Raw genomic sequence first — 27,684 nt, 5'->3', positions numbered from 1 at the left:
TCCCCAGCCTCCCTCCATCCTGCAGAAGGGCCAGCAAGGGGCTGCCGAGCTGCTAATTAATGATTTAAGCAATTAGAAGAGGTACATGAGCAGGGAGGCTCCCCTAGCCCCAATTCTTGGCACTGAAACCAAACTGGGTCCTGCTGAGCACGTCCCTGGACAAACCTGGGCAGGAGCAGAGCAGCCCCAGGGCTGTCCCGATGGCTGTCCCAGCCCCACAAATCACCCACTGCCCAGGTCACCGAGATCCACACCCCATCTCTCCCCTGCTCTCATCCCAAAAAAGCACTGTGACTGGTTTCCTGCAGGAATGGGAACTCTCATCCACCCTGGACCCAAGAAACACCTCCCTGTCTCATCAGTGAGGAGAAAAAAAAATTTCACAAGTCTTCCCATTTGAGAACTTTTATTCAGTTGCAGCGAGCAGAAAAACAAAGATAAAAAGCACTCAAATCTAGCCAACTCCATTGCCCGGAGAACTTTGCGCAAGCCCAGCTGTTTCATCCTTCCCTACATTAGGAGGCAAATACATCTGGCACAGCCCCGTGGCCTTAACACAGGACCAGAAATGTCCGACAACTTCTGACTTCTCCCCGCGGGGTTGTACATCTGCTGCTCACAGCACAACCCCTGGGGCTCTCAACCTCTCTGCTTCATTAGCTCTCTGTCCAGTTGTTTCCTAACAAGAAACAACTTGTCTTTATCTTGCTCTGTACAGTTTTAGCCCTAGCTACATCCCAAACCACCCCTAAATGCTGAAATTCAAACAAAACAGTCATCTTTCCTTCATTGGTTCTCAGGGACAACTCTCCCAGGCCTGAGCTGTACAGAGCCCTGCCCAGGGCAGTTTATTCCTCGAAAAGGAAGCCCCCGCCAGCCACAAGAAGTGCCATAGCTCACTTTCCTCTCCATGGCCTTCGACAAACGCTCTGCTTGCACGATGTCAGTGTGAGCCGTGCTCAGCCCACGCGCTGTGAACCACCCTGCAGGATGACACGGTCCTGGGCTGAAGGTTGTCTTCGCATGAAAGCCACAAATGCTTTCGGAGGCCAGGTAGTCTCAGCATCTCCCTCCCTCCCCAGACATTATATGCAAAATATTACTCATGCCGGACACCAACGATACTATTGCTCTGTTAAAAATCACTGAAGGCCCTGAAACAGAGAGGCTACAGAGGCCAGTCTAAAACAGCAGTCGTGACTGAAGAAGCCAACACATCCAGCTTCTCCCCTCGCTGTCTTCTTTATAGACCTCATTTGATACCTGTAAAATGGGATTCCTGAGGCTTTGTATTTGTTGCATCCTAATTCATCCACAAGTCGGTGTCTTTGTCTTAAGGAAGGAGGTTTCTTGGAGGTTAGCGGCACTTCAACAGACAGAGGCCTGAGCTGGTGTACAACCACCTCTCCTAACAGCAAGGATTGCGCAAGAGCACCCACTGTGATAAAAACAAAACAAAACACAACCAACCCCCTGTACACAGAATGATAAAACCCCCATGCACCGAGTGAGGAACGTGTTTCCAGTTCCCCTCTCCTCATGTCAGTGGACAAAACAAAACGTGATAGAGAGACGTTTTTCCAAGCCATTAAAGAGCAATAAAACAGTACAACACCAGCACAAGAAAAACAGCCCGTTTCCCTGAAAGTAAAAGCAACATGCATCACAGGCACTGGGTGCATCTGAGAAGATGTCAGACTCAAGTTTTTCAAAGGATTAAACGCTTCTGAATTAAGAGTGACAGCATGGTCATGTTGTGCTGCTCCCCGCAGCCTTCCTCGGCAGCAGCTCCAGCTCTCCCCTCTTCTCACAGCTCCTTTCTCAGACTTGGGAGCCACTGGAAGTAGCCATGGGAAGTGGCCAAGCGCGTGGCAGCTGCCAGCACTGCAGACAGCGTGGTAGGAGGGACACAGAGTTTCCACGACGCCCCCTGGTCGGACAGCCCGCTGGCACTGCACGGGGCAAGTGCGAGACTCCCCGGAAGGTCTTTGGTCTTCATTTTCTCGTCATCTGCATAAGGAGGGAGACAAAAGAAAGATCCACACGGTAACTCTAGGGGCTCCAGCTTAGACTGGAAAACCCCTTTGCCTGGATGTTACCAAGGCATGGCGTGAGGATTTCCTACTACACACCTACTGAATGAGCCCTAAATACAGCACAACCCGAGAGGCTCTCTCCCTCTCCTCCCAGCGCTCTCCCCTATTTCCCCAGAGGTGGGAAAGCAGACATGAATTAAGTAGGTCCTATCTGGAGGACTGAGGCCTCCATTCCACACATCAAACAGCTCTGTTTCAAGGAATGAACAGGCACTACCTTGGGCATGTCAATTAATTTAGTTTGTAAATTGGGCAGCTTTCACGTGGGGTATGTAAATTCTTTCATCATTTTGAAAACGAAAGAACATCCCATCTTGGATCTTATAAGGTTAAAAAAAATACTCTTCTCCATTACACTCGGGAGGAGAGCCTCTTGTTATGAAATGAACACAGGCTAATATATGGAGTGGAGAAGCAAAAACTTCACCATTAAAGGAAACAGAAGTCCAGGAAAGACAAAATTAACAGAGAGAAACAACCCTCAATTCATTTGTTCCCATGAAACACTCAGAAATCCATCCTGCTGCACAAAGTTCACACCAAAGCATTGCATCCAGCCATTTATTATTGCTGCTTCTCATCCCAAAGAAATGCCAACATTTCCATCGGGTCTAGCAAACAAACAGCACCAGTCCCAGGACACCTTACATCGACTGCAAGACTCACAGCACAATAAGAGATTGCTGAGCTTTCCTCTATCTTAATTTTTACTGACAAATCTATTCATACTGTTACGGTTGTCCAGCATAAACGGTGCTGCCATAAGTAGAACAGAAGGATGTAGAGCTTCATGAAGCTCAGTCTTGCTGGAAAATCCTTCTGTCTTATTAGGGTCATCTTGGCTCACGTCTGCTGGTTGCTTGGCATAGGCGAAGGAGTTATAAAAGTCTTCCAGTGACTTGAAGACAACGGCAGGCTTTGAGGACTCTTCAAGAAGACGAGGTGTCTGCAAGTGTATAAAAAAAAAAAACCCTCAGGAGAGGGCGTGATTAGTGCACACTTGGTTCATTAGCTGCCCTGATCTTTATTATCCCTCAGAGTGCATTAAGAAGTGGAATGTCAGCAACAGGATTTTTTTTTTTTAAATTACAGTTACTCACAACCCTGGCCAAAGGGCAGCTCCTCCTGCACAACAAGCTGAAAAGAGTGACAGATTATTATGAGATACAAATCACCATGTCTTAACAAAGAATTACAGCTGGCTCATCTCTCAGCAGCCCCACGCAGAACAAGTGACAGCAATTACAGAGGGAGTTTCTCCATGGGAATGAAAACTGAATCAGAGGAAGTTCCCCTGCATTTTGAGTTAAAAATGCCAATTAAACTTCAGTTCCCGAGACGACCACCCATGTCTCTGTCACAAACTGGGAGTGGAGCCAGTGTTTCTATTACTGATTCAGCATGAAGGGGAAAAAATAGTGAAACAACAGACAAGCAAGAGTGCAATTCATTGTGCCCAAATGTAGCTGTTCAGAGATTAGGTTTCTCTTCTAGGTTTCTTCTGGTGTCAAGGCAGCAGAAGAAAAGCATCCACCTTCAGAAGAGGTGAATCATGATCCAGAGGTGCATCGTCCATTGGTGAGAGTGTTCAGAGGCTTAGCCCAGACCAAAGTTATTTTTATACAAGTAAATTTACACAGTTTAAATTGGCTGCTCACAAGGCAACTGTGAGAAGCGCACCAAGGTGCACTGGTGCACCAAGGAGAGCTACAAGGCTGGACAGCAGACATTTAGAGATGACAGGATAACAGCATAATAATTTGAATGACAGTCATCACTAGAGTTCAACTAACCAGCTACTCAGTTTGATATCATCAGCCCACTGAAAACTTTTACCTAACATGCAGTAAAAAACGTTAGAACAAGGAAAAGAAACAACGTTAGAAGATAATCATCTCCTCTTGCCACCCACACTGCCCTTGTGGGTGGACTGGCAGTGTCAATGCCACTTCAGGGCAAAGCAGGAGCATTCGTGGTCCAAGGGTGGACGACGCAAGTGTCTACTAGTACTGGAAAAAGACAGAGTGGAAATAGTTCAGAAAGAGGCTATTTTCAAAAAAGACAGGACTCCCTAGAGAGGGCTGTGAAGGGCAGGAAATAAGTAAGGCAGTATCTATGCTTCCTCCTGATTCCCACAGTTAACACCACCACCATTAAAAAGGAAAGCGTGAGCAGTGAAAACTGGAAATGGGGGAATACCACCTGGTGATGCTGCAAGTGCCGAAGTTCTACAGGTGTCGAGAGATAAGGAGGATTCAGAGAAATGAAATCTTTGTTTGTCATCATAACCAGCTGACTGGAGCACTTTTTCCCCTAATATGTACACATCGGATTTAGTTTTCCATTCCACAGTCTTCCTTAAAAGATATTCTTGTCACTTTTTCTAAAGCACTTAACAGAGATTACAGCCAGGGACAGACAATGTGCCCATGACTTCTCTGATCCAGTGAGGAAATTCCTATGCTTCTGAACACACGTGGTTTGACACTTTCAGGGGAATGTTTAGGAGTGAAGACGGGCCAGGTTTGATCCATGAGGTGCCAAAACAGTCAGTCGTGCATTTCGCTGGCACGTCAAGGTATTGGGGAAGCTAGCATATAATCAGTGGCATCAGAAACAAGAGCAGAAGGCAAATGTACAGCTCTGAGCCCATGCTAACAGCCAGTAGTTATTCATTGCTAGCCACTTTAAAAAACATTAAAGTAATCAAAGCATTATTCAAATAATCTAAAAGCTAAAACAACCTCCCCCTAACAGCGGCAGCTGAGAAAAACGCCCTTACCTTAACTACTGCCATAAGCTCTGTGGGAGTTTCATTTCTATCTTCCTGTACAAATTCAGGGTCTTGATCTGTTGTTCCTGCAACATTTACTTCATCTGGAAGTGGCTGCACATCTTCCCATCCCTCCTCAGTAGAGGAATGGCACTGCTACAGAGGAAGACAAAACAAGAAAAGGCACAGCCAGCGTGGGCAGAAGAAAGCAGGAAGCAAATCCACTGAAGTGCAGCTTACTGAGCAATCAGATGATGCCACTCTGACAGATTAACGGAGAGAAATGCAAAGGAGCTTTTTCTGCTCTGCTCCGAAGTTTTTAACGTTTCTTTCTGGAGAAGTTTTGGCAACTTTAAGAAAGAACATGCAAAGAAAGGCAATAATGTGATCAAGGAACTAGCTGTCACCTTAACTTCTTTCCACAACCACAAAATATATTTCTTGAATAAAACTGTACTTTGAAAGGGACACTCGCAGTTATTGCAGCCTTCTGAGAAACCTCAACGTGGAGATGTGGCCCAATCTAACAGAGCTGGTACAACAGTGTCCAACCATTTTGCATTTAAGGGGGGACTGGGGTGGGGGAAAGCATCAAGTTGTTAAGCCTGAGGCGGCGAACCTATGATTTGACAATGCCATGAGTTTCCCTGCAGTAAGGGTGGTTACAAGGAAACACTTGCTGAGGAGTGAGACGTGTCATACTAGACATCTTTCATTTCAGTTCAAACCACTGAGCAATTTTATAGTTGTCACTGATGATCAAAGACGACGAGGAATCATTTTGGGCAACTAAACAGAACAGTAGAGCAAAGAAAAAAGGCTTGCTTGCATGAAGACAGACCCAGAAGACCGCAATTTCTGGAGGAAGATTCTAGAGAGACCCTTGAAATAAGACAGGACAAAACTACAACGCTCGTGCATTCCTCTAGTCTCCAAGTTGCCAGCTATGCCTGCCATTTACACACGGTTACAGTTAACTAGTGAGCGTACACCCAGATTTTTCCAATAATACCCCCCCACCTCACAAAAACAAAACAAATAAAAAAACAAGAACACAGTAAACTCAGATTTGCAGAGTTTTGATCACACTAATTTCTTCCAAAACTACAAATTACAACGTTGGCTTCGAACCTTCAGTTCAGATGATATATCAAGTTTTTGGCAGCAGAAGACCATTAATAATCAAGATATACAACTTACATACAGTTTCTCTAGCACAGAAACTTAAGTCTGCTAAAACAAAGTCTCAGTAGGACAACTACTTTACAACTCACTAGCATTACACGAGGCTTTTGCAACAATTTCAGAGAAACATCATTAAAACCAGCCCTGGAACAGGCCCACTATTGAGCACTCTTCTGAGCACTTCAACAACCGACATTTCCTTGAAAGGTGCTTTGGCCACTGTAGCAAGGTATGTTGAGAAGAAAAAGAAAACCAAAAACCACGATATAAACAACAAGGGAAAGCAGAGAGTCTCCTGCAGAGAAACGTTGTTTGTTTCTCACGGTACTACATTAGATTGCACTCAAGGCCTGGGTTTTACCACCTGCTTAACCACTTTGTCCATCAGGTTCTCTAGCTGTTAAATATCAAAGGGTTCTCCTTTTTAATATGCTCTCAAATCAAAGGTATCAAGCAGTATCCAGATCTCCATATCAATCATCCTTAAGAGTATTTTATGAATAAAATCATAGGTGTGTACAACCCCAAAACACTCAGGATTGCAAATCATTTTAGAACAAACAAAACCCTTAATGCAAAGAATAACACTAGTTTTTCTAGTCTGTTCCCACATTTGAATGATACCCTTTGTTATTACACATCCTTTGCCAAACTCCAGAGAAACAGGAGAAAAGCACACCACTCCTTGGCTACGGGACGCGCATAACAGGGAAGTATTGAGCCAAACTGAGCTCAACTGATCTCAAGAATCAGGTACTGGTCCGAGTTCTTCCACGAGTCCATTCTCTCCCCCCAGGAGATCGCAGATGTCAGAGGAAACTTTGAGTAGACAGACTCCGTGGAGTCTGCAAATGGACCAGAGGACAAGGACCTAAGTGGCATTTCTGATCCATTTGTAATGTTTTTTTTTTGTTTTTTTTTTTTTTTTTTTTTTTTTAAACACATCATGGTGGTTCTGGAAAACAAACTCCCTGAAAACCTGCATGATACTAATACAATACATGTCGACCAACCCCTGGAGCTGACTTCATCGAACGATGGCCATGCCCTAGCCAAATGCCCACCTGGTCACACAGCTCATCCCCGTCCAGCCTCGAGCTCGATGTTTCCTTGTCTGCATCCAGAGATTCCTGCTGCAAGCAAAGGTCTGGCTCCACCAGCTCAGCATCCTCCTGCTTAGCACTGGGTTGAGTATACAAGGCTGACAGATTCAGCTCCTTGAATCCCTAGTAACAAACAACCCCCCCCAATAGTAAAGAAAACTATGTTGTAACTACCACAACCACAAAAAAAATATATTAGAAATAATTTCTAATACATTTTAAAAAGCAGCACAGCAACCACAGGTTGGTGCCAACTTCTGGCAGAAATTGTCTTATTGCAAAAATCAACTAACCCTGCCCTCCAGCAACAAAATTACTCAGCAGTGCTCTGCTCCCCCCAAACTGGATATACTCATGCAAAAATACAATCACAGCATCCAATCCCACATCTACTGACTAAACAATACAAGCAATCTAGGCTGTCAAGCCTGACTTTCTGCTGAGATCAAAAACCTTCCTAAAGGTTTTTAGGTCCACACAGTTCTTACCAAAACAGAGCTGAGACATTCAGGTAACAATAGAAAGGGGCCTAAATCACAAGTACTCCCTGCACTGGTTTACAACCTGAATGTCTGTCCAAGGTACAACGTGCAATCCACCAAGCTTACGCCACTCAACATCGTTCATTTCACTGGTAAAGGAAGATATTTTTAATCAAGACCATTTCTGTAATTCAGCCTCAAATCGTGGCTACCAAAACTTGCTGGAATTAGCAATGGGTCAGCAAGCAACTAACACATCTCTTAACAACCTCTCAATGCCATCAGAGTTTGGCCTTCTCCGTATAACACCTACGGCTATTTTATTTCTCTCTATTACTTACAAAGAGTGTGTATCAGCTCTAGATGAATCTGCAGTGCTAACAAGCTCATGAACTTCACCAAAAAAAAACCCAACATCTAACAGCAGATTAGAAAATTCTGAAGACAGGATAAATTTAATTTGTTTTGTAAAACCAGAGTATCTCTGTAGCATCAGGTTCCAACTTAACCAAAAGCACTCACCACCGAGTTAGACACTGTGGGAGGCAGCCACAACATGTAAGTTACAGCTTAAACTAAAGATCTTCCTGCAACAAGCACCCAGCTGACCCTCTCCTACCCTTCCTCTCAGCAGTGCACGTCTCCCTCCTGACCTGGGAAGGAATGTTCTCTCCGCAGACGTCTGCATATCCCCGGTCCCTCAAGACACAGTGAAAGTAGACATCCTCCTCAGAGGATGTGTCGCACAGGAAGAGATGCAAAATGCCATTCACGTATTCATCCACAATGCCCACAAGTAGCTTTGAGACACACAGCTCCTGGAATTGGAGAGTTGCTGCACTGGTCCACGTACCCTCAAGAAGAAACAAGAACATAAAGTTACTATAAAGAGACCAACATCCATCACCTGGGACTTTCCCTTACAGGCACTTGTCATAAAAGCAATTACACTCGGTCAGGCTAGGGACAAATACAGGAAAGTCAGGCAAACAAGCTTCCTAGTGCTGAACGAAATCAAACTACGCCAAAACCTGCAGTGCTAGTAACACTGGGAATGTCTTTTCACCCCAAGTATCTATTTTCAAACACAGTTCTGCGGCATTCACTAATGACTTTATCACAGATGTCAAAAATACCATTGTGTAGGGCTCTTTTGTATATTCTAGTGGTTTTGTTGTTGTTTTTGCCTTTTTTTTTTGGTAAATTCATTCTACCGCAGGATTATGAAAGTTGACTATTAAAAGTTTTTAAGAAGCTGCTAAGCCTCAAAGCAATGAAAAATGTGAATCGTTAGCCCTCAAAAAAAAACAACCAAACAAAACAAACAGTGGAAAGTGATACTCCACTGAACATTACAGCAGAATTGTTTCTGTTAATATCACAAGGACATGAAAAAAATCCAAATATTTGCCCTTAACAGGTGAAAAAGTCAACCTCTACCTGATAGTTCTCATACATACGTCAGTAAACAAAACTGCACGTGAACACGCACCTCCACGGGTTTCACCCATGCCAAGGAACACGGGACAGCCTGAGCAGGGAGCTTCAAGTAGCACCACCTACAATATGAAACAGTCATGACCATTACAGCAAACAGAGCAAAAACAGGCAGGCAAGCAGAACTTAATCCTCTTGTGGGTTTTAAAATTAACTTTGGAATAGAGAGGTACTTATTGGATTTTCCACTTACGAATAAAAACCCTACAGTAGCTTTATGTAACACTCCATACCCAGAGAACAGGAACAGTAGGAATAGCAGTAACAACTGGCCCCTTATACCTTCCCTTGCCCACCCATCTTCCCATCAAACCTTTATGGTTACCGAGTTATGCCTTTTGAACCAAAGAATGCCAATGGCTAGGGGCAAATGAGAGAAGAAAATGAGGAAAAGATACTAAATTGCAGAGGAGAACAACTACCTCTAACAGCACAAGAACAGCCCACTTATACTGAGGACCATTCAGGAGGGTGTTTACATCCAAGACTGGAACCTAAAAAGGAGGATTAGGGAGCTTGCCTAAAGTGACGGAAAGTGCCTAAAGGCAAGACTGAGGAAAGCAAGCAGAAACAGGAGAGGATTTACCCCCAAGTCACCATGAGAGTGAGGGACAAGGTTGATGAGCAAAGGGCATGGAGTGATGTGAACTAAAGGGAACAAAAAAAAATATAATAAATCAGCAAAACAGGTCTTACATGGGGTCACCTCAAGCATTAGCATGTAAATGAGTACCTACAAGGCACCACTATGGAATAAAAACCCCACACCCTTTCTAGGAAGTCAGCATGCTGGGATGTTTCTCTGAACAACAGCAGGCCAGTCAGCCTCACCTCAACCCCTTGGAAGGTAACAGAACAACTAACGGAAACCCGTTTTTGGGCACATGAACAGGCTGACTGGGAGCAGTCGGCACAAATTCACCGAGGGAAAGTCATGTTTGACCAGTGTGAACCCTTCTACAACTAAATGGTAAGTGACAGGAGAGCAGTGCCTATCATCTTAAGCTTCCATAAGGCTTTTATCACTATCTCCTGTAAGAGAGTTTCATAGAAAGGCTGATGAAAAATGGGCTTGACAAATACACAGTGAGATGGACTGAAAACTGACATAACATCTAGGCCCAGAGGATGGCGATCAGTGGCACCAAGGCCTGTCGGAGGCCTAGCACTAGTAACATACGCCAGGAGTTAATACCGCGTCCGATCCCATTCAACTCTTTCATTAATGATCTGGATGATGGGGCAGAGAATACCTTCAGCAAGTCTGCAGACGATGAACTGGCAGTAGCAGCTGACAGCTCAGGGGGCCATGCTGTCCTCCAGGGAACCTCAACAGGCCGTAGAAATGGGCTGACAGGAACCTTGTGAAGCTCGACAAGGGGAAGTGCAAAGTCCTGCTCGTGGAGGAACAGGCCCACGCACCAGTAAGTGCTGGGGCCACCCAGCTGGATACCAGCCTGGCAGAGAAGGACCTGGGGATCCTGCAGGACACCAAGCGGAGCGTGAGCCAGCAACGTGCCCATGCCACAAAAAAGGTATCCTGGGCTGCATTAGGCAAAGCATTGCCAGGAGACCCAAGGGAGGTGTTCCTGCCCCTCTCTATTTAGGGCTAGTGAGGCCACACCAGAATTCTGTGTCCAGTTCTGGGCTCCCCAGTAGAAGAGAGAGAGAAATGGAGCTAGTGGAGAGAGTCCAGCAAAGGATCAGGAAGATGACGAAGGGACTGGAGCATCTCTCCTATGAGGAAAGGCTGAGAGAGCTGGGGCTGAACAGCCTGGAGAAGTGAGGGCTTGGGGAGGAGTTCATGAGCACGTACAAATAACTGATGGGAGAGTAAAGAAGATGGAGTCAAGCTCTTTTCAGTGGTGGCCAGTGACAGGACAATAGGCAACAGGCACAAACAAACACAGGAGGTTCCAACTGAACAAAAGGAAAAACATCTTTTTACAGTGAGGCTGAGTGAGCGCTGGAACAGGTTCCCTACAAGGTCTGTGGAATCTCTGTCCCTGGAAATACACAAAAGCCATCTGAACATAGTCCTGGGCAGCCTTCTCGAGGTAAGCCTGCTTGAGCCTGGGCCTTGGACAGGATGACCTCCAGAGGACCCTTCCAACCTCAACCATTCTGTGATCCTGTCAACCACGTTTCATTTACTTACTTGAGGAATCTCAGCCAAGACTTTCGGACGATGCCTACGTTTCCATAGTCTGGGTAGAACACCTCCACTTCCTGGTCACTGACGACACGGTGGATGACAACCCGGTACCACCATTTCGAGATCATTACACAGCAAAGCTGTCCAGGCTGCACTGAAGACTCAGGCATGATATAACGATCAGAAACAAGTTTATTTGAATAACAGCGTCTGCAAAACATCACAATGAAAGACTGTGCTTGGTAGGATGCAGGAGATGAACAAGGAGAAATACAGAGTATTTCAGGAGAATCTTCATTTCTCAAAGTCCCAATGACACGAATTTTCAGGAGTTGTTTTAGTGGATGCTTTACATCTCTGTTCTGCTGAACTTAAACTGAAATGACAATAGGAAATGCAAACTCAAACTTTAACATTTGAGCGTTCTTCCTGGGGTCCAATGAAGAGTGAATTCATCAGAGGCTAAATACAGTCAGTCTAGTCATTAACTTTAAACATTACCTTGACCCATCACAGGTTTTTTTTTTTTTTTGTTTTTATAAACCAGTTTCTGGAGTATAGGCTACACGTACAGTATTTGCCTGCAGAGTCTGTAACTACACTTACGTGTGCCCCATGGACATAAGTGCTTACTTTGGCACACAATTAATAGAAATTGTAGCATGGTTGTGGTGGAACAGAATCCCAAATGCACAATGTAACTGACACAAAGTCACTGATGGGGTTTTGCTTTCAAATGTAGATAACGACAAAGGCCTCTTACCCATTGCTTTTTGGTTAAATGTTAGAGATCAACGTAAAAGTCTTAACTGAGCTCATTAATAGTAGTAGCACGGACAATACAGAGGTAGAAAGGAAGACAAAAGTTCCCTTTCGTATCCTTTCCAGTCTTTTAAAGTTTAGAACTGTCTGGGACACAGCCACACAACTGTGAATTGTTATTAACCACATCATCTGCTTGCTAGCTAGTAGGAATGTATCAAACCAGCTGTGACCGTACCTGCCAGTGGGCTGCCCTGTCCCCTCAGCATGAACACACACACCCAACAGGCAGTAGTACTATCAAAAGGTTCGCACCTCATCTCCATCATCAGATGCTGCAGCTTATCAGATGTTTCCGTGCTGCAGATGCGGATGTAGAACTGGCTGGGAGAGACGATGAATTCCACAAAGACTCCCACCAAGCACCTTCTCTCAAGCGGTGGCAAACTGCAAAGGTTTCGGTCCTGAACAGCATCTGGAGGAATTTCTGGCATCACCATCATCTCGTCTAGCAGGGACTGCTCCAAATCCTGAGGCTACAAAGGGATAAGAAGGAAGTGGTACTAGGATGTCTCTTCACGCACTGCACACACATGAATGGCCTTTCCATTTAGGTTAAAAATACAGCTCTGCTTTCCTGGGAATTGCTGAGTATCAGCAAATCCCACCAAGCTGTGCAAGCTTGGATTAAAACTTCCGCTGCAATGGGAACATTTTCACATTTTCACACTCACTCTCTTTCCCTTCCTTCCTTCCTCCCTCCCTCTAGAGCAAAGTAACAGTTGTGTATACCTTGCTTGTATTCCTACAAAGAATTAAGGAGAGGAACTGAAGCCATGTCCCCTATTTAGACAATGTTAAATGGCTACTGCTAAAAAAACCAACCAACAACTCTGTTGAATCTTATCCAAAGGATGCTATTTCTATGCTCCAGGACAATGAAAGTACATGACTGAGCCAGCAAAACTATTTGAAAATGATTCAAGCGGCAGAAGGCACAACACATCTCATTTTCACACTAGAGCTACTTCCCAAGGGCAAAAACAAACAAAACCTACAAATTCTGTTCCTTTCTCACTCTGGAAAGATTTGCTAGCACAGCTTAAGCTTTTTGCATTATTCTTTAACTGTTGTGTGCTGAAAAGATTATTTCACTTTAAGTAGTGTGGAGGGGAATCTTAATCGTACATATGCTACTTTCACTGCCTCAAGTGCTTTCTTTTGGGGCAATGAACAGCGTTCCTCCAATGATCAGAAGTCAAAACAATTTTGTTTTTACTCATAATGAATATGCTACAAGCTAACACTGCATTATACATCAGGCCACGTATGGGAAATGTGTCTTCCTGCACACATACTGTCACCTATCTGCCTAATTCAACTGCAAATAGCGTTTGTAGGAACACTTCTAAGTCTCTTCTAAGCATTTTTTCAAGGAGAGAGGAATCTTTGATTCTGCAGACTGAGTCAGGGCTAATGCCCTTGAAATTTTTTAATTAAAATTTTGAGTAAAACATTGAGTTAAACAGTAAGTTAACGTTTTTAAATTAAAGAGTAGCTGAGGGAATTCTTGCCCAAGCAGCATAACCTCTAAAAAAAATCCACACTTCATGGAATTCCTCTAAGAAGTGCCTGTGAGCACTGGCATTTCTGAGGAACAGTTTTGCTCCCAGAATGCTCTTATCACCCTGTTAAGGGCACACATGATCTTTATCATCTAGTTCACGCACTGGTAGCGACAACATTTTGGCAAGGACAGGAAACATGTACTTGAGAACAGGTTTGCAGAATAAGGAACAAAATCATAAAAAAGAAAACAAGACACTGTAAAAACGACACTTGCAGTATCTCATGGTCTGCGAGACTGGCTAACTCCTTTCCCTAGGACAGACTGGCAGCTGCCACAGCGGTGTGAACGACACCCTTCCTTCTGCTCGGGGTGAGAAAAGCTGCTGAGAGCAGCAGCTCTATACGCTTTCCCCTTCTTAAGGCCAAGTGGATTGACTCAGCCTGTGTACCTCATTCGTCCCTTACAACACTTCCATTATTAGCTCCCCGTGACAGGATACCTGGATACCTTACAGCAGGGCAGGGACCAGGTCATTTCTTTCCCCTCTACCTTGCAGCACCCTGATGAACAAGCGTTCGTTGCACATACCAGCCAGCACATTCCAACTAGCTTTCCTCCCCTTCAGGGCCTTTCTAAAACAAAATAGCAAGCTCAGCGTTTCACGAGGAATACTAGCCGTACAAACATCTTTCAAGACTTATCCTGCTTCGGTCTTTAAACAGATTCCCAACGTGATACAATGGAACAAAAACCTAACTTGAGGTCAAGGTTACCAGCACCCTTTTTTGCCCTTCAGGAAGAGCAGGCGGGCTTTGCTTGAATTAGGGGAATTGCTGGTGACTTCATCACACCAAACTAAGTTTCCGTAAAGGATCAGGGATGACTGCCGGAGGGCATGTTTTATGAACTGCCACACAAAGTAAAACTCGGTCACAGGCTTCCAAGTTCACAATCGCACAAAACACCGAAGTCAGGAAGAATTCCCGGGACTCTTTCCTGCCAGGGCACTCCAGTTGCATACAGCCACAAGATGAGTTTGGCAGAGGGAATAACTCGGTGTAGGAGGATTTTCTGGGAGAAAGGGAAGGCCTGAAGAGGCTCAGAAGAGGGCAAAAAAAAAAAAAAACAAACACAGAGGGGACAAACAAATTCACATAAACAGGTTTGGCAAATTCAGAGACTGAACTGTTCCTCTCCATCTCCTTGTAGGAAATGGACTGCTAAACTCAAAACCCTCGAAGTCCAAAGAGAAAGACCAGGAATGGCTATAACTTTAGATGGTGAACAAAGCGTTACTGGTTTCCTTCAGTAAGAGATTTAAGGCAAACAAAAAACCCCAAATCATGCACACCAGGCCCCCCCATTCAATCTACAGAGGAACAGGCACTCCCTGCTCCCAACCACAGGCTGCCCCTAACCACCAGGACCAAGCCCATACCCTCAGCACGGGTCAGCTTCAGACACAGGTGTGCTGCTGTAACCACCCACACCTGCTAGAGCACACCTTCTTCTAAGCCTCCTTCTCCAGGGAAAAAAAAACATGAGCAAGGTCCCTTTCAAACCACAGCATAAACTGGAAAAATACTTCATCCTTTCTGTGTCCCCACAGATAATGCTGTTTGGTCACTAGAGCAAGCCCACAGGAATCAAAACCTCCAAAAACCATTGTCCAGCTCTCCTCTCTTACAGGCTAACACTGAACAAGACACAAACCCTGCCTACAGCAGGGGAAGAAGTTTCACAGAGCTGGTCTTCAGGTTACTAAAGCGCAATTACAGATGAATGCACCAGAAGGTATCACCACTTGTATCAGGGAGCAAGATGATGCTTAGCTCATCTTGGATGATCTGTGACAGATCTGGAGACCAGCGAAAGACCTAGGTTTGGATGGCATTTATGGCTACATGCCAGCCTAATGTGAGTCTTACCACCTCCAGACTCACCTAAAACAGATACTAAAATTTTTGGAAGCAGCAGTGCCTCAACAAGACAATCTCAACAGAAACAAAATTAGTAGAAGAGCATCTATCATGGGATTAAGACACAAAGAAGCTACAGATGGCTTATCCAGCTGCTTACTTGTTTTAGGTGATCACCAAAATGTACTGCTTGTGTTTCCAGTGGCTCTGACTTTTCTTCTGCTGTCTGATGGAAGCTCTCTGTCTCACAGCTGGATTCCAAGGGAGGCATCTCAACTGCAGTGGCTGCAGCAAAGACAGTAACTTGTATGTTATTCTTTCTTGGACCAATGCAGAGCTACATATTAAGCAGAAAGACAAAACATCTGAAAATGAAAGAAAGCACACGTAGCATTTTCCTGATCTCTGGACCATTCACAGTCACCACATTCATGTATATTCACTAGAGAGGCATCATTCACTGTATTAATACATTTTAAAAGTAACTTCTGCTTGCAGGCATGCTAAGGGTTGAGCTAATTCCTAGAATGATGCAAAAATGAATTCTCCCCAGGCAAGTTGGGAATTTGGCCGGAACTGTATGGGATTTTCTGCCCTCCCTCATAGCTGTTATGGGAACACCGAGGACACCTGCAGCCTCTTCTGTGGAAAATCATAGCTGAGCCTTTCAGACTAACTGCTAGATTTTCAGCCTCAAAAAATGCATTGGAAAGGCTCTACTAGCCTGTGGAGCAGACATTCAAGAAATTCCTCTAGTTTTGTTATCTGTTGCCTGGAATGACTAGAAATTCACCCCATGTACACGCACAGAAAGCCCACATGCTGAAGCATCTCAGCATCCTTTCTTTCACCTGCCACCAAAAACCAGTAGCAACCTGTAGAAATCTTCCAGTTAAGCTCTCTGCTACTGAGACAACTCCCTTGTAACAACTACTTCTGCAGCACCCCACAGTCCTTCTGTACTAAGCTGTAGGGGAACCGTGACTACTACTGCAACTAGAAATGCAGCAACATCTACCTGAGACATGGCTGCTTGGCCATAGTGCTTATGAGAGCTACATGTTTCAAGTTAAATAACACAGCCTCACCTTGTGGCATCTTTTCCTGCTCTATCTCACTTGATGAGCTCTCCTTGAGGGTTAACAAGGAACCTCCTCTTGTCTGCTTAACCACAATGATATCCGATACACTTCTGAGGACTTCAAACATGGAGAGAAACCCATACTGCGTGTACTGAAACGTCCGCCCAAAGCGTCTGGAGTATGCGTTATTGAAGTCCAAGAGCAGAAGTGGTGAGGAACTCAGCAGCTCCTGGAGCTCATTCTTCACTGCTGCTGGCAGGGCGGGAGTCCTGCCCCCTAGAGAGAAACTCCGCTGCTTCCTGAAGGCAGATGCACTTGCTTTCTTAGCAGCACTCCGTGCCTTACTGCTTATTCTCTGTTTGGCAATCAGTTTGGAAATCTCTTTGGTGGTCTCATCTGCAATAGCTACAACAGGGAAAAAAAAAAAAGCTATCAGAACCACTAAAACAGTAAACCATTAAAAGCTCAAAATAGGCAAAGTGCTTTTTTCCACTTTTCTCTCCTTTCCACCCCCAGCTTTTTCAGAGACAGGTACCTCTTTCAAAAGCAATCACACTAAATCATGGCTGGCTTCCAGCATGACAAACGCCTCTCCTTTCCTTTTGCAAACTGGGCTGAATCAAATTTAACCAACAGTCATCTTGAACCTTCAACCCTTTAAATCCAGATCCAAGGTAGGGTGGTCAAACACTTGTTTACAGGATCACAAGAGGAAAGGGCTGTGGGTTTGGTTGGTAAAACAGTAAATAGCTTGCTGCCCCCCTCAGCAGAATCACAGTAAGACTTCACCATAGCCTAAGAGCATCAGGATGTTGATGGACTCAAGTGTCATTTTTGAAAGGGCCTACCAATGAAACAAGAAAACTAACGCAACCAAAAACCTAAGCTTCTCTGACCACTTTACAAAACTAAAAGGTGCTACCAGTGACACTTGAGAAAGAGCCATGTTTGTGCAGTGTTCTCCAAGTTCATCCTCAATTCTAACCCTCAGCTAGAGGCAAAAGTGTTGGAATCACACTATGAAGTGGGTTGGAAAGCACCTCTGGAGGCCACCTGGTCCAAGCTCCACAACTCAAAGCAGGACCGATAACAGACCTTTGCTCACCTTCTTCATCCACTGCTTTTTTGTACTCTGCCACTCAGCCAGGCAACAGCAAACAGCTGAAATGGAAGAGATCCCTGGACAGGGAGCCTGCAAAGCATCCCAGACAATGCCAAAACGTCTCGTTCAGCCCTCAGCATCAGCAGAATCAGGCAGTTATAGCCTGGTTTTGGCTGGGCTCCATGTGACAGAGTAGACACCCATCCAGGCGAGGCCTCCCTTGAGAGCAGCCCGGATGTTCCCCATGCCTTTTAACAGCCTTCTCTTGTTTTGTAGGGCTCTACAAAAATACCATTTCACTCCTCCCAATCAACTTTTTACACCTACAGCTATTTCCATAGCTCCTCTCCCAAAGCTAAGGAAAATGAGAAGTCTTCTTTAGTACAAACTAAGCTTCCCTCCCTTGGGGCCAGGAAAGGAAGTGTTTACAGCTTGTCCCAATATGCCTTACCCCTGATTTTGGTTCCTGCTGAAGCCTGTGTTTATGGGAAAAGTGGAGCTTAACAGTTCTGGTGCACCCACAAGAGACAAGACTGAATTAAGTGCAGAACGTAAGATGTACAAAAATTACAAGCATACGGGGTTTTTCAAGAGGAAAGAGCAGAAAAACATTACAAAGTAGATTGAAATCTAGGAAAAACCACCAAAGATGAGAAACAAAACAGCTTTATGAGGAAGAGTAACAGAGATGGGACTCAGAGCTCTAGGAACACATCCAGCAAACCCTCATTATCCTGGGGCATCGCCTCCTCCCAGCGCGCGGTGCCGAACAACCTGCGAGGAAAGGAAGCCTCACCTTTGAGGACAACGCTGCCTTTGCCATTGGGACAGACTCTGACAACTTTGGGCATTTCTGCCACCAGCTCCATGGTGGATCGGAAGCCCAGGTCGCGCACGGGGAGAGGCCTGCCGACCATGGCCGCGTACTCCCGCTCCAGCTGCTCCGGGCTCAAGCCCTGCTTGGCAGCCAACAGCAGCGACCTCACCTCCTTCTGCAGCACCTCCATGAGCCGCCCCTGCTCGCCCGTGTCTGCACTGGAAGGGGAGACGAAAACAAGCAGAGAACGACTCACACCACGGCGATAGAGGCAACCCAGAGGCAGGAAAGAGCCTTTTTCACCACCTCACAACAGCGGGGCGGCGAGGCGAGCTCCACCGCCCCCTTCCCCACTTCCCCCCTGCCCCCCTCACAGCTCCACGATGCCTCCGCCGCCTCGCCCCTACCGCGCCTGCGCGCTCCCCTTTCCGCCCTTCGGCGGCGCGAGGGCGGGGCCGCCCGGCGGCTGAGGGGCGGCGGCCGCCATTTTCTTCGGCGCCGCGCTGGGCTCGCATGAAGGCTGGGGCTGCTCCCTCAGCCTCCTCCAGGAGGAGCAGAGGGATCAGGTGCGCATGCTTTCTGACAGGAAAAGTCAGAGCCACGGACTACAAAGTTCCAATTTCTCGAAGGAAACAATATTTAAACCCTCATGACAATATTATTAAGGGTGGCCTTGCATGTTTTAGTCCCCTCTGAGAGGAGAATCTGTGGTGGAGTGCCTTTCCCAAGGCCAAAGCATTATAAACTGGGTTACAGTAGCTGTTTTCCCAAAGGTTGGAGGTTACTTGAGAAACCCGCTTGAGGATCTGGTTGATTTCCACACAGGGATATGTTTCAGGGTGACAGTGGGGACTAAAGATAGAGGTTTCAGGATAATAGTCTGCAAACCCACCTCAGCACATGCCCTCAAAGCACCTCCCTGGTCCTGAGGTATCATCCAAAAGTGCCCCACAGGGACTGAGGATTTAGGAGTCATTGGCTGAAAGAATGTCAGGCACAACCAGAAAGCTGCAGGTTTTTTTAAGATTTAAAGAGCATTGTGGAGCTTTTGGAAATAAATGGGCCAGAGTTAGCGCTGCCTGGCCAAAACCAGGCTTGAGACATTGTTCACTGTTACTTAAACCACCTGCACTTCCAGCAGCTGAAGACTGTCTCCACCTCTCTGAGTGTTAAACACAAAGTAAAACAAGTCTCTGGAACATCTCCAAAGCAAATACAGGCAGTATGAATGTATTAATTACAGCCTATTTCCACCCAACTTTTCTCACCTTCCATTAGTGCTCTACATTCATCACTCCCCCAGTGACCTGCTGATGAGGCACGAAGCATGACAGAGCAGAGAAAGCGATGAGCTGGCGTTCCTGCCATCCCTGCTTCTAATATCCTGACTCTGGGCAGGCCAAAAGCCTCCAATAAGACAGGAATCTGTGAAAAAACAAGAGCAGCACCTCCCTGACTGTCTTCCTGCTCCCTCCAGCAGCTCCTCCGCATAACACATCTCCCTGCCAGAGGCCAAGTGGGAAGCCCTGAGCTCAGCACTGCCTGACTGACGAGGAAGTCACGGCTTTTATGTTCCAGCCTTGTCTTGCTGTAGTGTGATTTCCAGTCAGGTGCTGATTTCTTTAATACAGTCAGTGACATAGTGTGATCTATAGCACTTTAGAAGTGTTTCTTGCAAAGGTTTCCACAGATGCCACCACAGTCTGCGCAGTGTGGCAGCTCTTTCTCTGACAGAAAAAGCTCCTGTGTTTGTGCTACCTCACTCCTGCTGTGGAAAACTACGGAGGCATTTTACACACAAACTTTTCTGGCAATTTAGAAAGATTTATTGAGACTATCCTAGCAATGACCTCCCTGCTTTTCACCCATTCTGGAAAGTTTGGGGCTGAACTGGGAACAGCTAGTTTATCTCCCTGCTAAAAGGTGTAGTGACCCAAGAGAAATTTTGCTGTCAATATCCCACCACTGTGACAGCCAGGTTTTTTAAGGAACAGACCTAATAGCATGAGACGCTATTCACCTAGCTGTTCTCAGTAACAGCACTTCCAAACACTCAGAGAAGCTGCAGATCTCACTAGTAAGGTGTGTTTTTTTTTTTTTTTTTTTTTTTTTTTTTTTTTTACCCTGGCGTTTATTGTACCAGTCACTCTCCCCATCTGAGGTCTTCAGAGCCAAATATCTGCCAGTTACTTTTAGGTTGCTTTTCAACAACTTCGTAAAAACCAACTACTAAAAATCATGAGGGCTTTTGATCATATTTGATTTCCAAGGGCAGGAAGATACAAACAGAAAGTCCCCCTGGAGTCCACCTTGTCCAGGTCTAACTTTCCTTCCCATCTCCACAGCAGTGTGAGATGAGAGCAGAGCAGCTGGGAAACAGCTTGTTCACTTCACTGCCCATTATGTCTGACAAGCCTGTGATAAACTTGGAACAAGCCTCCTTGATCTGACACCTCCCCTTCTTTCCTCCCCTGCCTGGATTTCCTGCCTGCAGCAATAAATTCAAGCACAAATTCAACCTACTCCCACAGGAAGCTGCATGCTCCTTGATACAGAGAATCAGATGAGGATGGATAAGAGGTCTCGGAGCTCTTCCAGGGAGTCTCGTAAGAGAAACAGAGAGCCTCTGGCTACACAGAAGAAACGAGAGAAGAGGGAGAGCAGCAGAGAAGCCAACAAAGAAACAGGAGATGTAAAGCAGGAGAAAACAAAGGAGATCAAGAGCATCGCAGGGACTGATGGTCGGGTGCACACATCCACGGTGGTGGATGTGGATGATGTGATATCTGATGAAGAAATGGAGGCAATGATGTTGCTGGACAGCGAGCGTCATGAAGAAGGTATGGCTTATACAAGGGAAGGGACAGAACACTGTGTGGGTCACAGTGTGACTTTGCTTTCTGCACAGTGAGTGTTTTCATGCTCACCTTGCACGGATGTGTAGTTATCCTCAGGATGGATAGCCAGCCAGCCTCCCAGCCAACTTCTGCAGTCAGTACAGGAAGATCAGCACTGTCTAGCAAAGCAATGAACTTTGCAACTAGCAGTTACATCCCCAGAATCCATTTTGCTTCAGCTCACTAATCCCCAGTTCTATTCATGCTCATAATTTTCTTGCTTGCCCTTCTTTAGGTGGACACAGTTAGCTTTACAGCAGACTTCTTAGGGCCATGAACTCGTAGCTCCCTTCTAGATAACCCTCGAGAGCAGCTCCTCTTCTCTGAAATTGGACTAAAATTGTCTTCAGGATTTTTTGGATGCCCCTGATGGAGAGGGGTACTTACAGGCTGTGTGTGTTGAAAGCTAACTCTTATTTGCAATCCTTCTCTTTGTCATTAGCTTATCTTTCCAAATACGCTTCTGGGATCCCAGCTCAGCCAGCAAGTTGCCCATTCTGAGCCTTCCAACACTGCTTGGTAGCCACAGGTCTTCAAGCTGAAGAGCGCTCTCTAGTAAAGGCACTGTGGGGAAGCGTGGCTCCATTTCTGCCAGTAATGCAGAGGCAAAATTTGTCGGTCTGTCCTGGCAGCTCTTGGCCCCCTTAGACAGGGACTGTTTTTTAAACACAGAACCAGAGAGCGCCAAATGGTTCACACATGCCAGGTCTAGGCAAAGGACAACACTGACATTTATCTGTGCAGGCAGTTGCCAGGCCATCAGTATTTTGGGAACTGTCCTCTCCTAACACAGCCATGTTGGATTTGATTTCTCCCTAGGTATAAAGTCACCAGGTCTCGGCATCTGCGAGTGGCTTCTGACTATCTTGTCTTTCCTGTTCATCGTAATGACCTTCCCCATTTCTGTCTGGTTCTGCATGAAGGTGAGAACAGGCACAGTGCCTCTTTACTTATGTGGTATTCAGTGTCTGGTGTGGATGTACCCCACTGGTACATATTGGCACAAAGCTTTGGCTTAAGTTCCTTTTTTTAAACAAATTGTTCACTTTTAAATGTAACCTTCAGCCTACCCAGTTCAGAGATGGCTGCATTGCAGCAGCAGGGTAAATAGGTTTTGCATTACAAATTTAGAGAGATTGATCTCCCAGTTAATAGCAGATTTCCCCTCTTCCTCCAGTTTTCTCAGATTTATAGCATGGCAACAAGTAGACATTTTTATTACTGCTTCTCAGGAAATGGAAAATTTCAGCTCAGGGTGTTCAAGTTCAGCCAGCCTATAAGGAAGCAGAATGCTGGCCTCATCCTGGGAAATCCTGGGATGCTCTAGCATGGGCTGACTGCTCCTACCAAATCTCAGGCTACTCCTCCACTGCCTGTGCATGAGCCAACCAGCAGTTTTGGGCCAGGCTCTCCGCTGGGGTAAAGGGACTTAGTGACAGGAGACTCCACCAGCTCTCAGCCTGCTGAAACCCTCCCTTTGCAGGGCTTTACCAGAGCACAGGTCTTCCTACACAGAAAGCATTGCTTCTTTTGCCGGTCCTTTGCCTTCCCTTGCAGCCTAGCTTTTGTCTCCCTCTGCAGGTAGTGCGGGAGTACGAGCGAGCCATCGTTTTCCGCCTTGGGCGTCTCCTTCCTGGCAGAGCCAGAGGGCCTGGTAAGATGCTCATTGAGCTGCCCCCAGCCATGTCACTCCTCTAAATCATGCTTTACCAAAGCTCACTTACTGTGCCCTCCAAGCAGGTACAGCCGGACAGTAGACAGTATGTCTTTGGTCCTTCTTCTCGGGTTCAGTAGTTTCTAACAGCTTTTCCCAATACAGAAGCAGCCTCACAACTGGAGCCCATATATTGTTGTTCTTTTGTAGTTCTGCATGCTGACCCTTCCCCAGCTCCCCAGAGTAGGGGAGGCAATTTCTGTGGTTCTGATGATCACCAGCTGCTGTTCTTTTCCTCCACAGGCCTTTTCTTTTTTCTTCCCTGCCTGGACACGTACCACAAGGTGGACCTCCGCCTGAAAACCCTAGAGATCCCCTTCCACCAGGTATGACTGCCACCCCTTCTCTGTTAATTCTTGCGTCTCTTTATCATTGTGACAGTTCCAATTTTGCGTTGATATTAAGAAAGTGATGAGTTAAGATAGTGATCGTGGAGCCAGGTCACGAAGGACCAATCCATTGGCCATAAGGTTCTGCTTAGCACTGCAGATCTTACACCAGGCCTTCTTTGCAAAGCCCTAGCTCCTGGAATCCAGTGAGGGATAAGTCCCCTTTGCCTCCCTGCTGCTATGCTTCCAGCCTTTATGGCTGCATGGAAAAGTTTGAAGAAGTGTCTCAAAGTAACCCTAACACTTCAGAAAACGGAAAGCCAAAAATTCACCATAGTATTTGTCTTATGTTTTAAAACCACTGCGTTACAAATTTAGAGATTCAATCCCATTCAATTTGACAAGCTTTAGTGGTAATATATGCCAATAGGAAGTGGCTGGGCAAAAGCTATTGGACCTTTTTTTTTTTTAACCCACCACACTGAGGGGTACATACAGCAGGGACAGAAGCACAGACTTTACAGTCTTACAGGGGTGTTCCTCAATGAGGCTACTCTGCTCCTGTACAAGCCTGAGAAGGAGAAAGGGCTGAATCCTTGCCGCTAACCCTGGAAGCTGCAACCTCCCTAGCCACAGTCCCCCAGGTTAAAGCCCTAATAGCCCCTCTTTTCCTTCTAGGACCTGTTCTCCGTGCTGCTGCCTTTATCTAGTACCCATGGTGTACAGCAAATCCTTCTGGTGATGGTACTGAGCAGCACTGAGCACACACCACAGAACAGGACTGGACTAGGCAGCAGTGGGCAGGGAATCACAGAGTGGGACGTTCACCTGCTCACGGTCCCTAACTCAGCAACCAAACTGAGGAGGCAGACACAGTGATGCTCTGCAGGGAACTGAGATCTGGAGGTTATATAGTTTCCCCAAGGTCAGAAAGTAGTAGAGGTGGAAATGACAAAGATTTCACCATCCAGCTAGTCTCCCTCGTTCCCAGAGTCACGCACTTTTCTCTGCTACCTTAAAGTTGTCAGAACCAGCTCCATCTCCCCTAACATCTTTTTAGGTGGTGACTAAAGACATGGTTACCTTGGAGATAGATGTCGTCTGCTACTACCGTTTGGAGAATGCCTCTCTTCTCCTCACCACCCTGACCAGCATCTCCAGTGCCATCCAGCTGCTGGTGCAGACCACCACGAAGCGCCTCCTGGCACATCGAGCCTTCTCTGAACTTCTCTTGGAGAGAAAGAGCATCAGCCAGGAGATAAAGGTGCTTCAGCGGGGGGGGGAGAGGGCAGAGAAAGGGCTGAATTCAGGCTCCACTAGGAAGCTCGGAGCATGATCAGTCCTCCTAAATCACAGACATCATTTTCCAGAAGGGTGTAATAACAATGTGTCTCCTTCACAGAAAAATGGGAGTTTTTAAAAATTATTTTTATTTTAAAAATCATTTTAGGGGAAGAATTTACAGAGTGGGTCCCACAGGCACGTGTGTGTAGTAGCAAACATTACGGTGTGAGGGGCGAGAAGGAACCTTTTGATCACCTTCATCAGCGCTTTGCAGTATCCGAGCTTCAGTACTTACCCCAGAGAGGAAATGCTCATGGGAACTGTCTTCTGCTGCCTCAGTGAGATGCCATAAACTCTGAATACAGGGGATCTCCAGCAGCAGTTCTCTGTGGCCATGCCACGCAGACATGATGATACCAGTCAGGAGCTGAGTGTTTCCTATGGAACTGATTTGCTTCCACACAGAAAGGACTAGTTAAATCCTGCTAAAACCCCAGGGCAAATACAAATCAGAAGTGAGGGAAATAATTTTATTTCTGAGGGTCCTCATGCAATAGCACACACAATCTAATGAATATCTTGAATTAACACCCCTGCACTAACTCCCTTTGAGGAGTCTGGACAAGGACCACTGTTCTCCCTGTGCTCAGAAATATCCTCCTCTTCACAGGTGGCTTTGGACGCGGTCACAGGCCTCTGGGGCATCAAAGTGGAGAGAACAGAAATGTAGGTAGGAAATGCTGGTGGAAGAGGCTTCCCTGGCCTTTTGCAAGTACCCGTCTTGCCCTGCTCACCTTTCTTCTTTGGCTCTGGCTCTTTCCCTGCAGCCATTCTGCAGCGGGGAGGGCCTCACCCGTCACCTTTCTGTTCTCCCTTCCCCTTGCAGCCTCTGCCTCATGTAAAACTTCCATGTGCAAAGATGGTGCTTGCTCCTGCACTGACAGGCAGGGCAGGATCCATAGCTAGGATCTCACCACCGCTTCACCGCTGCTGCAGGCAGAATTTGCACCCAGTTCTGGTAGCCCAAGTGTCACAGCAAGCACCAAGCTTCTAGATCAAAGGCCTCAGGGTCTTAGCACTGGTTGGGATTCCAGCCTGAAACTTTAAAAACCAGACTGGAAAATTGGGATGGGAACGGAGGTAGGAGGCTAAAGAGAGACAGCCAAAGAGGGACACCCAGGGAACAAAGGATGCTGGTGAACAGCTCTGCAGGGGCTGATAGATGACATCCCAAGCCCCCGACTGGCTGTCCGGGGCTGCCAGGTGAGCCTAGAGCCCAGCTCATCCCTGTCCCTTACCACCACAGCAACAACGTGCAGCTGCCTGCTGAAGTCCGGCAGTCCCTGGCCGTGGAAGCAGAGGCGCAGAGGCAGGCCAAAGTGCGGGTAAGCCAACCCTGAAGATCTCTTAACTCCTTCCAAAGCATCCCTCCTTCCTTTCCCATACCTGGTTTGAGGCCAATGGAACATGCCACACTAGGGTACAGCTTGGGGAAGGTCTGTTCAAGATCTCTAGATCCCGTTCAAGAGCTATGTCTAGCAACGGGAGCTGGAGCAAGAGTGTGGGCCCGCCCAGTGGAGTCCCAGATCTGGTACCTAGCCTATGGGTAGGACAGAAAGAGACACAAGAGATCTGGGGTTATCCCTGGCCCACAATGCTTGTAGGAATCTCCTCCTCCTCGGTGTTTCCTTCTCCCTCAGGGACCCAGCCAAGTTGTCCCCATTCTCATGTGCCCCTCATTCTCATGTACCCCTCACCTTCCTCAGCCCAGCCTGGCTTCCATCCCTTGCACTAAGCTGCTCAAGAGTCTGGGTAAGGTTGGTGTCCAGCACCCCTCCCACAAGCTTAGCCTGTGGGCTGTCCTCTCCCATGCTTTTGCAGGATGGGTATGTCCAGTTTTGAGTACCAGTGGGCCTAGTAGTGCACATAGCTTTGGTAAAAACAAGTTAGACACAAGATTACAAACTCCTGGGAGCATGATCTTTAGACAGCAGGAATGTTACAATCACATGGACCCTGGGAGTTTCACAGTGGTGACCTCCCTCTGTAATAAACAGTCCGTGCCCCCTTTGTTCCCCCCTCACAAAAATCTTTATTTAGGTGATTGCTGCTGAGGGGGAAAAGGCTGCTTCTGAGTCCCTGCGCATGGCAGCTGAGATCCTGTCGAGTGCCCCTGCTGCTGCTCAGCTCCGTTACCTTCATGCCCTGCACTCCCTTGCTGCAGAGAAACCTGCTGCCTTCATCTTGCCCCTGCCTTTGGACCCCATGAATCTGATCTCTCCAGCTACCCACAGCCCTCCAGGAGTGAGCGGCCTCACCACAGACACCACAAAACTCCCAGAAGGTGTGAAAGACAAGAAGGACTCACCCATGCTCTAAGAGTTGTCCCAGAAAAGATTGCCACAGCCCATGGTCAATCCTGCTCGGAGAGGAGCAAGAAGGCTGATCTACGGGCAGCCTACCAGCAGGTACTGGCCTGGAGGCAGGAGGGGAGGCAGCCAGACCTGTAATATAAAGTAGATTGTACATGGAAGAAGCTTCTGCTTGTTTTGGGAAGGGAAAAATATGGAGCACGAGGAGCAGGGCTGATGCCTGTGTGAGCAGGGGATTGAGGGAAGAGGGTTGTCATCCCTTCCCTTTCACCTGACACCCTAAGGCCTGACCCCTGGGGCCCGGTCCCTCCTGCTGTGTTTAAACACCCCCATCCCCAAACTGACGACCCGTCTCTCACGACATTAGTTATAGGGAATTAAGGTGCAGAAAGCCCCACACTGGGATAAAAGGGGCAGGCACAAGCTGCCCCACAGGAGGGACTTATCAGAGGCATTGGTTTCCTGTGGCTCTGTCCTTACACTCAGACTCTTTGGGATTTCCCTTCTGCGCTCTTGGCTGCAAGTGGCAGATTTTTTTTTAACGA

The 27,684-nt window shown here is 46.6% G+C and overlaps 2 protein-coding genes across 4 annotated transcripts; one reads left to right on the top strand and one right to left on the bottom strand.

Annotated features, from left to right (window-relative positions):
- Nucleotides 1-395: 395 nt before the first annotated feature.
- TDRD5 (tudor domain containing 5) lies at nucleotides 396-19,073 on the bottom strand. Of its 3 annotated transcripts, none has more exons than XM_080601598.1 (12): nucleotides 18,918-19,073; nucleotides 18,713-18,761; nucleotides 16,631-17,029; nucleotides 15,703-15,827; nucleotides 12,369-12,589; nucleotides 11,295-11,501; nucleotides 9,132-9,198; nucleotides 8,293-8,493; nucleotides 7,119-7,280; nucleotides 4,879-5,025; nucleotides 2,826-3,042; nucleotides 396-2,010 (listed from the first exon to the last, which is right to left on the bottom strand). In XM_080601598.1, the coding sequence occupies exons 1-12, from the start codon at nucleotides 19,056-19,058 to the stop codon at nucleotides 1,808-1,810; spliced, it is 2,139 nt and encodes a 712-aa protein (XP_080457724.1). In that variant the 5' UTR covers nucleotides 19,059-19,073; the 3' UTR covers nucleotides 396-1,807. The 3 variants fall into 3 exon arrangements, with proteins under 3 accessions (XP_080457724.1, XP_080457722.1, XP_080457723.1); XM_080601596.1 differs by having other exon boundaries at nucleotides 18,523-18,761; nucleotides 18,918-19,009; XM_080601597.1 differs by lacking the exon at nucleotides 18,918-19,073 and having other exon boundaries at nucleotides 4,879-5,022; nucleotides 18,523-18,907.
- NPHS2 (NPHS2 stomatin family member, podocin) lies at nucleotides 19,062-27,300 on the top strand. Its single transcript, XM_080601603.1, has 9 exons — nucleotides 19,062-19,109; nucleotides 19,822-21,383; nucleotides 22,260-22,363; nucleotides 23,022-23,094; nucleotides 23,398-23,480; nucleotides 24,544-24,747; nucleotides 25,438-25,493; nucleotides 26,074-26,152; nucleotides 26,868-27,300. The coding sequence occupies exons 2-9, from the start codon at nucleotides 21,083-21,085 to the stop codon at nucleotides 27,144-27,146; spliced, it is 1,179 nt and encodes a 392-aa protein (XP_080457729.1). The 5' UTR covers nucleotides 19,062-19,109; nucleotides 19,822-21,082; the 3' UTR covers nucleotides 27,147-27,300.
- Nucleotides 27,301-27,684: the final 384 nt, after the last annotated feature.

This window comes from Anser brachyrhynchus (assembly GCF_964034855.1).
Source record: "Anser brachyrhynchus genome assembly, chromosome: 8".
In the NCBI taxonomy this organism is placed as follows: Eukaryota; Metazoa; Chordata; class Aves; order Anseriformes; family Anatidae; genus Anser; species Anser brachyrhynchus.
Note: the sequence above shows the minus strand (reverse complement) of the source record. Positions and strands in the feature narration are given on the sequence as shown.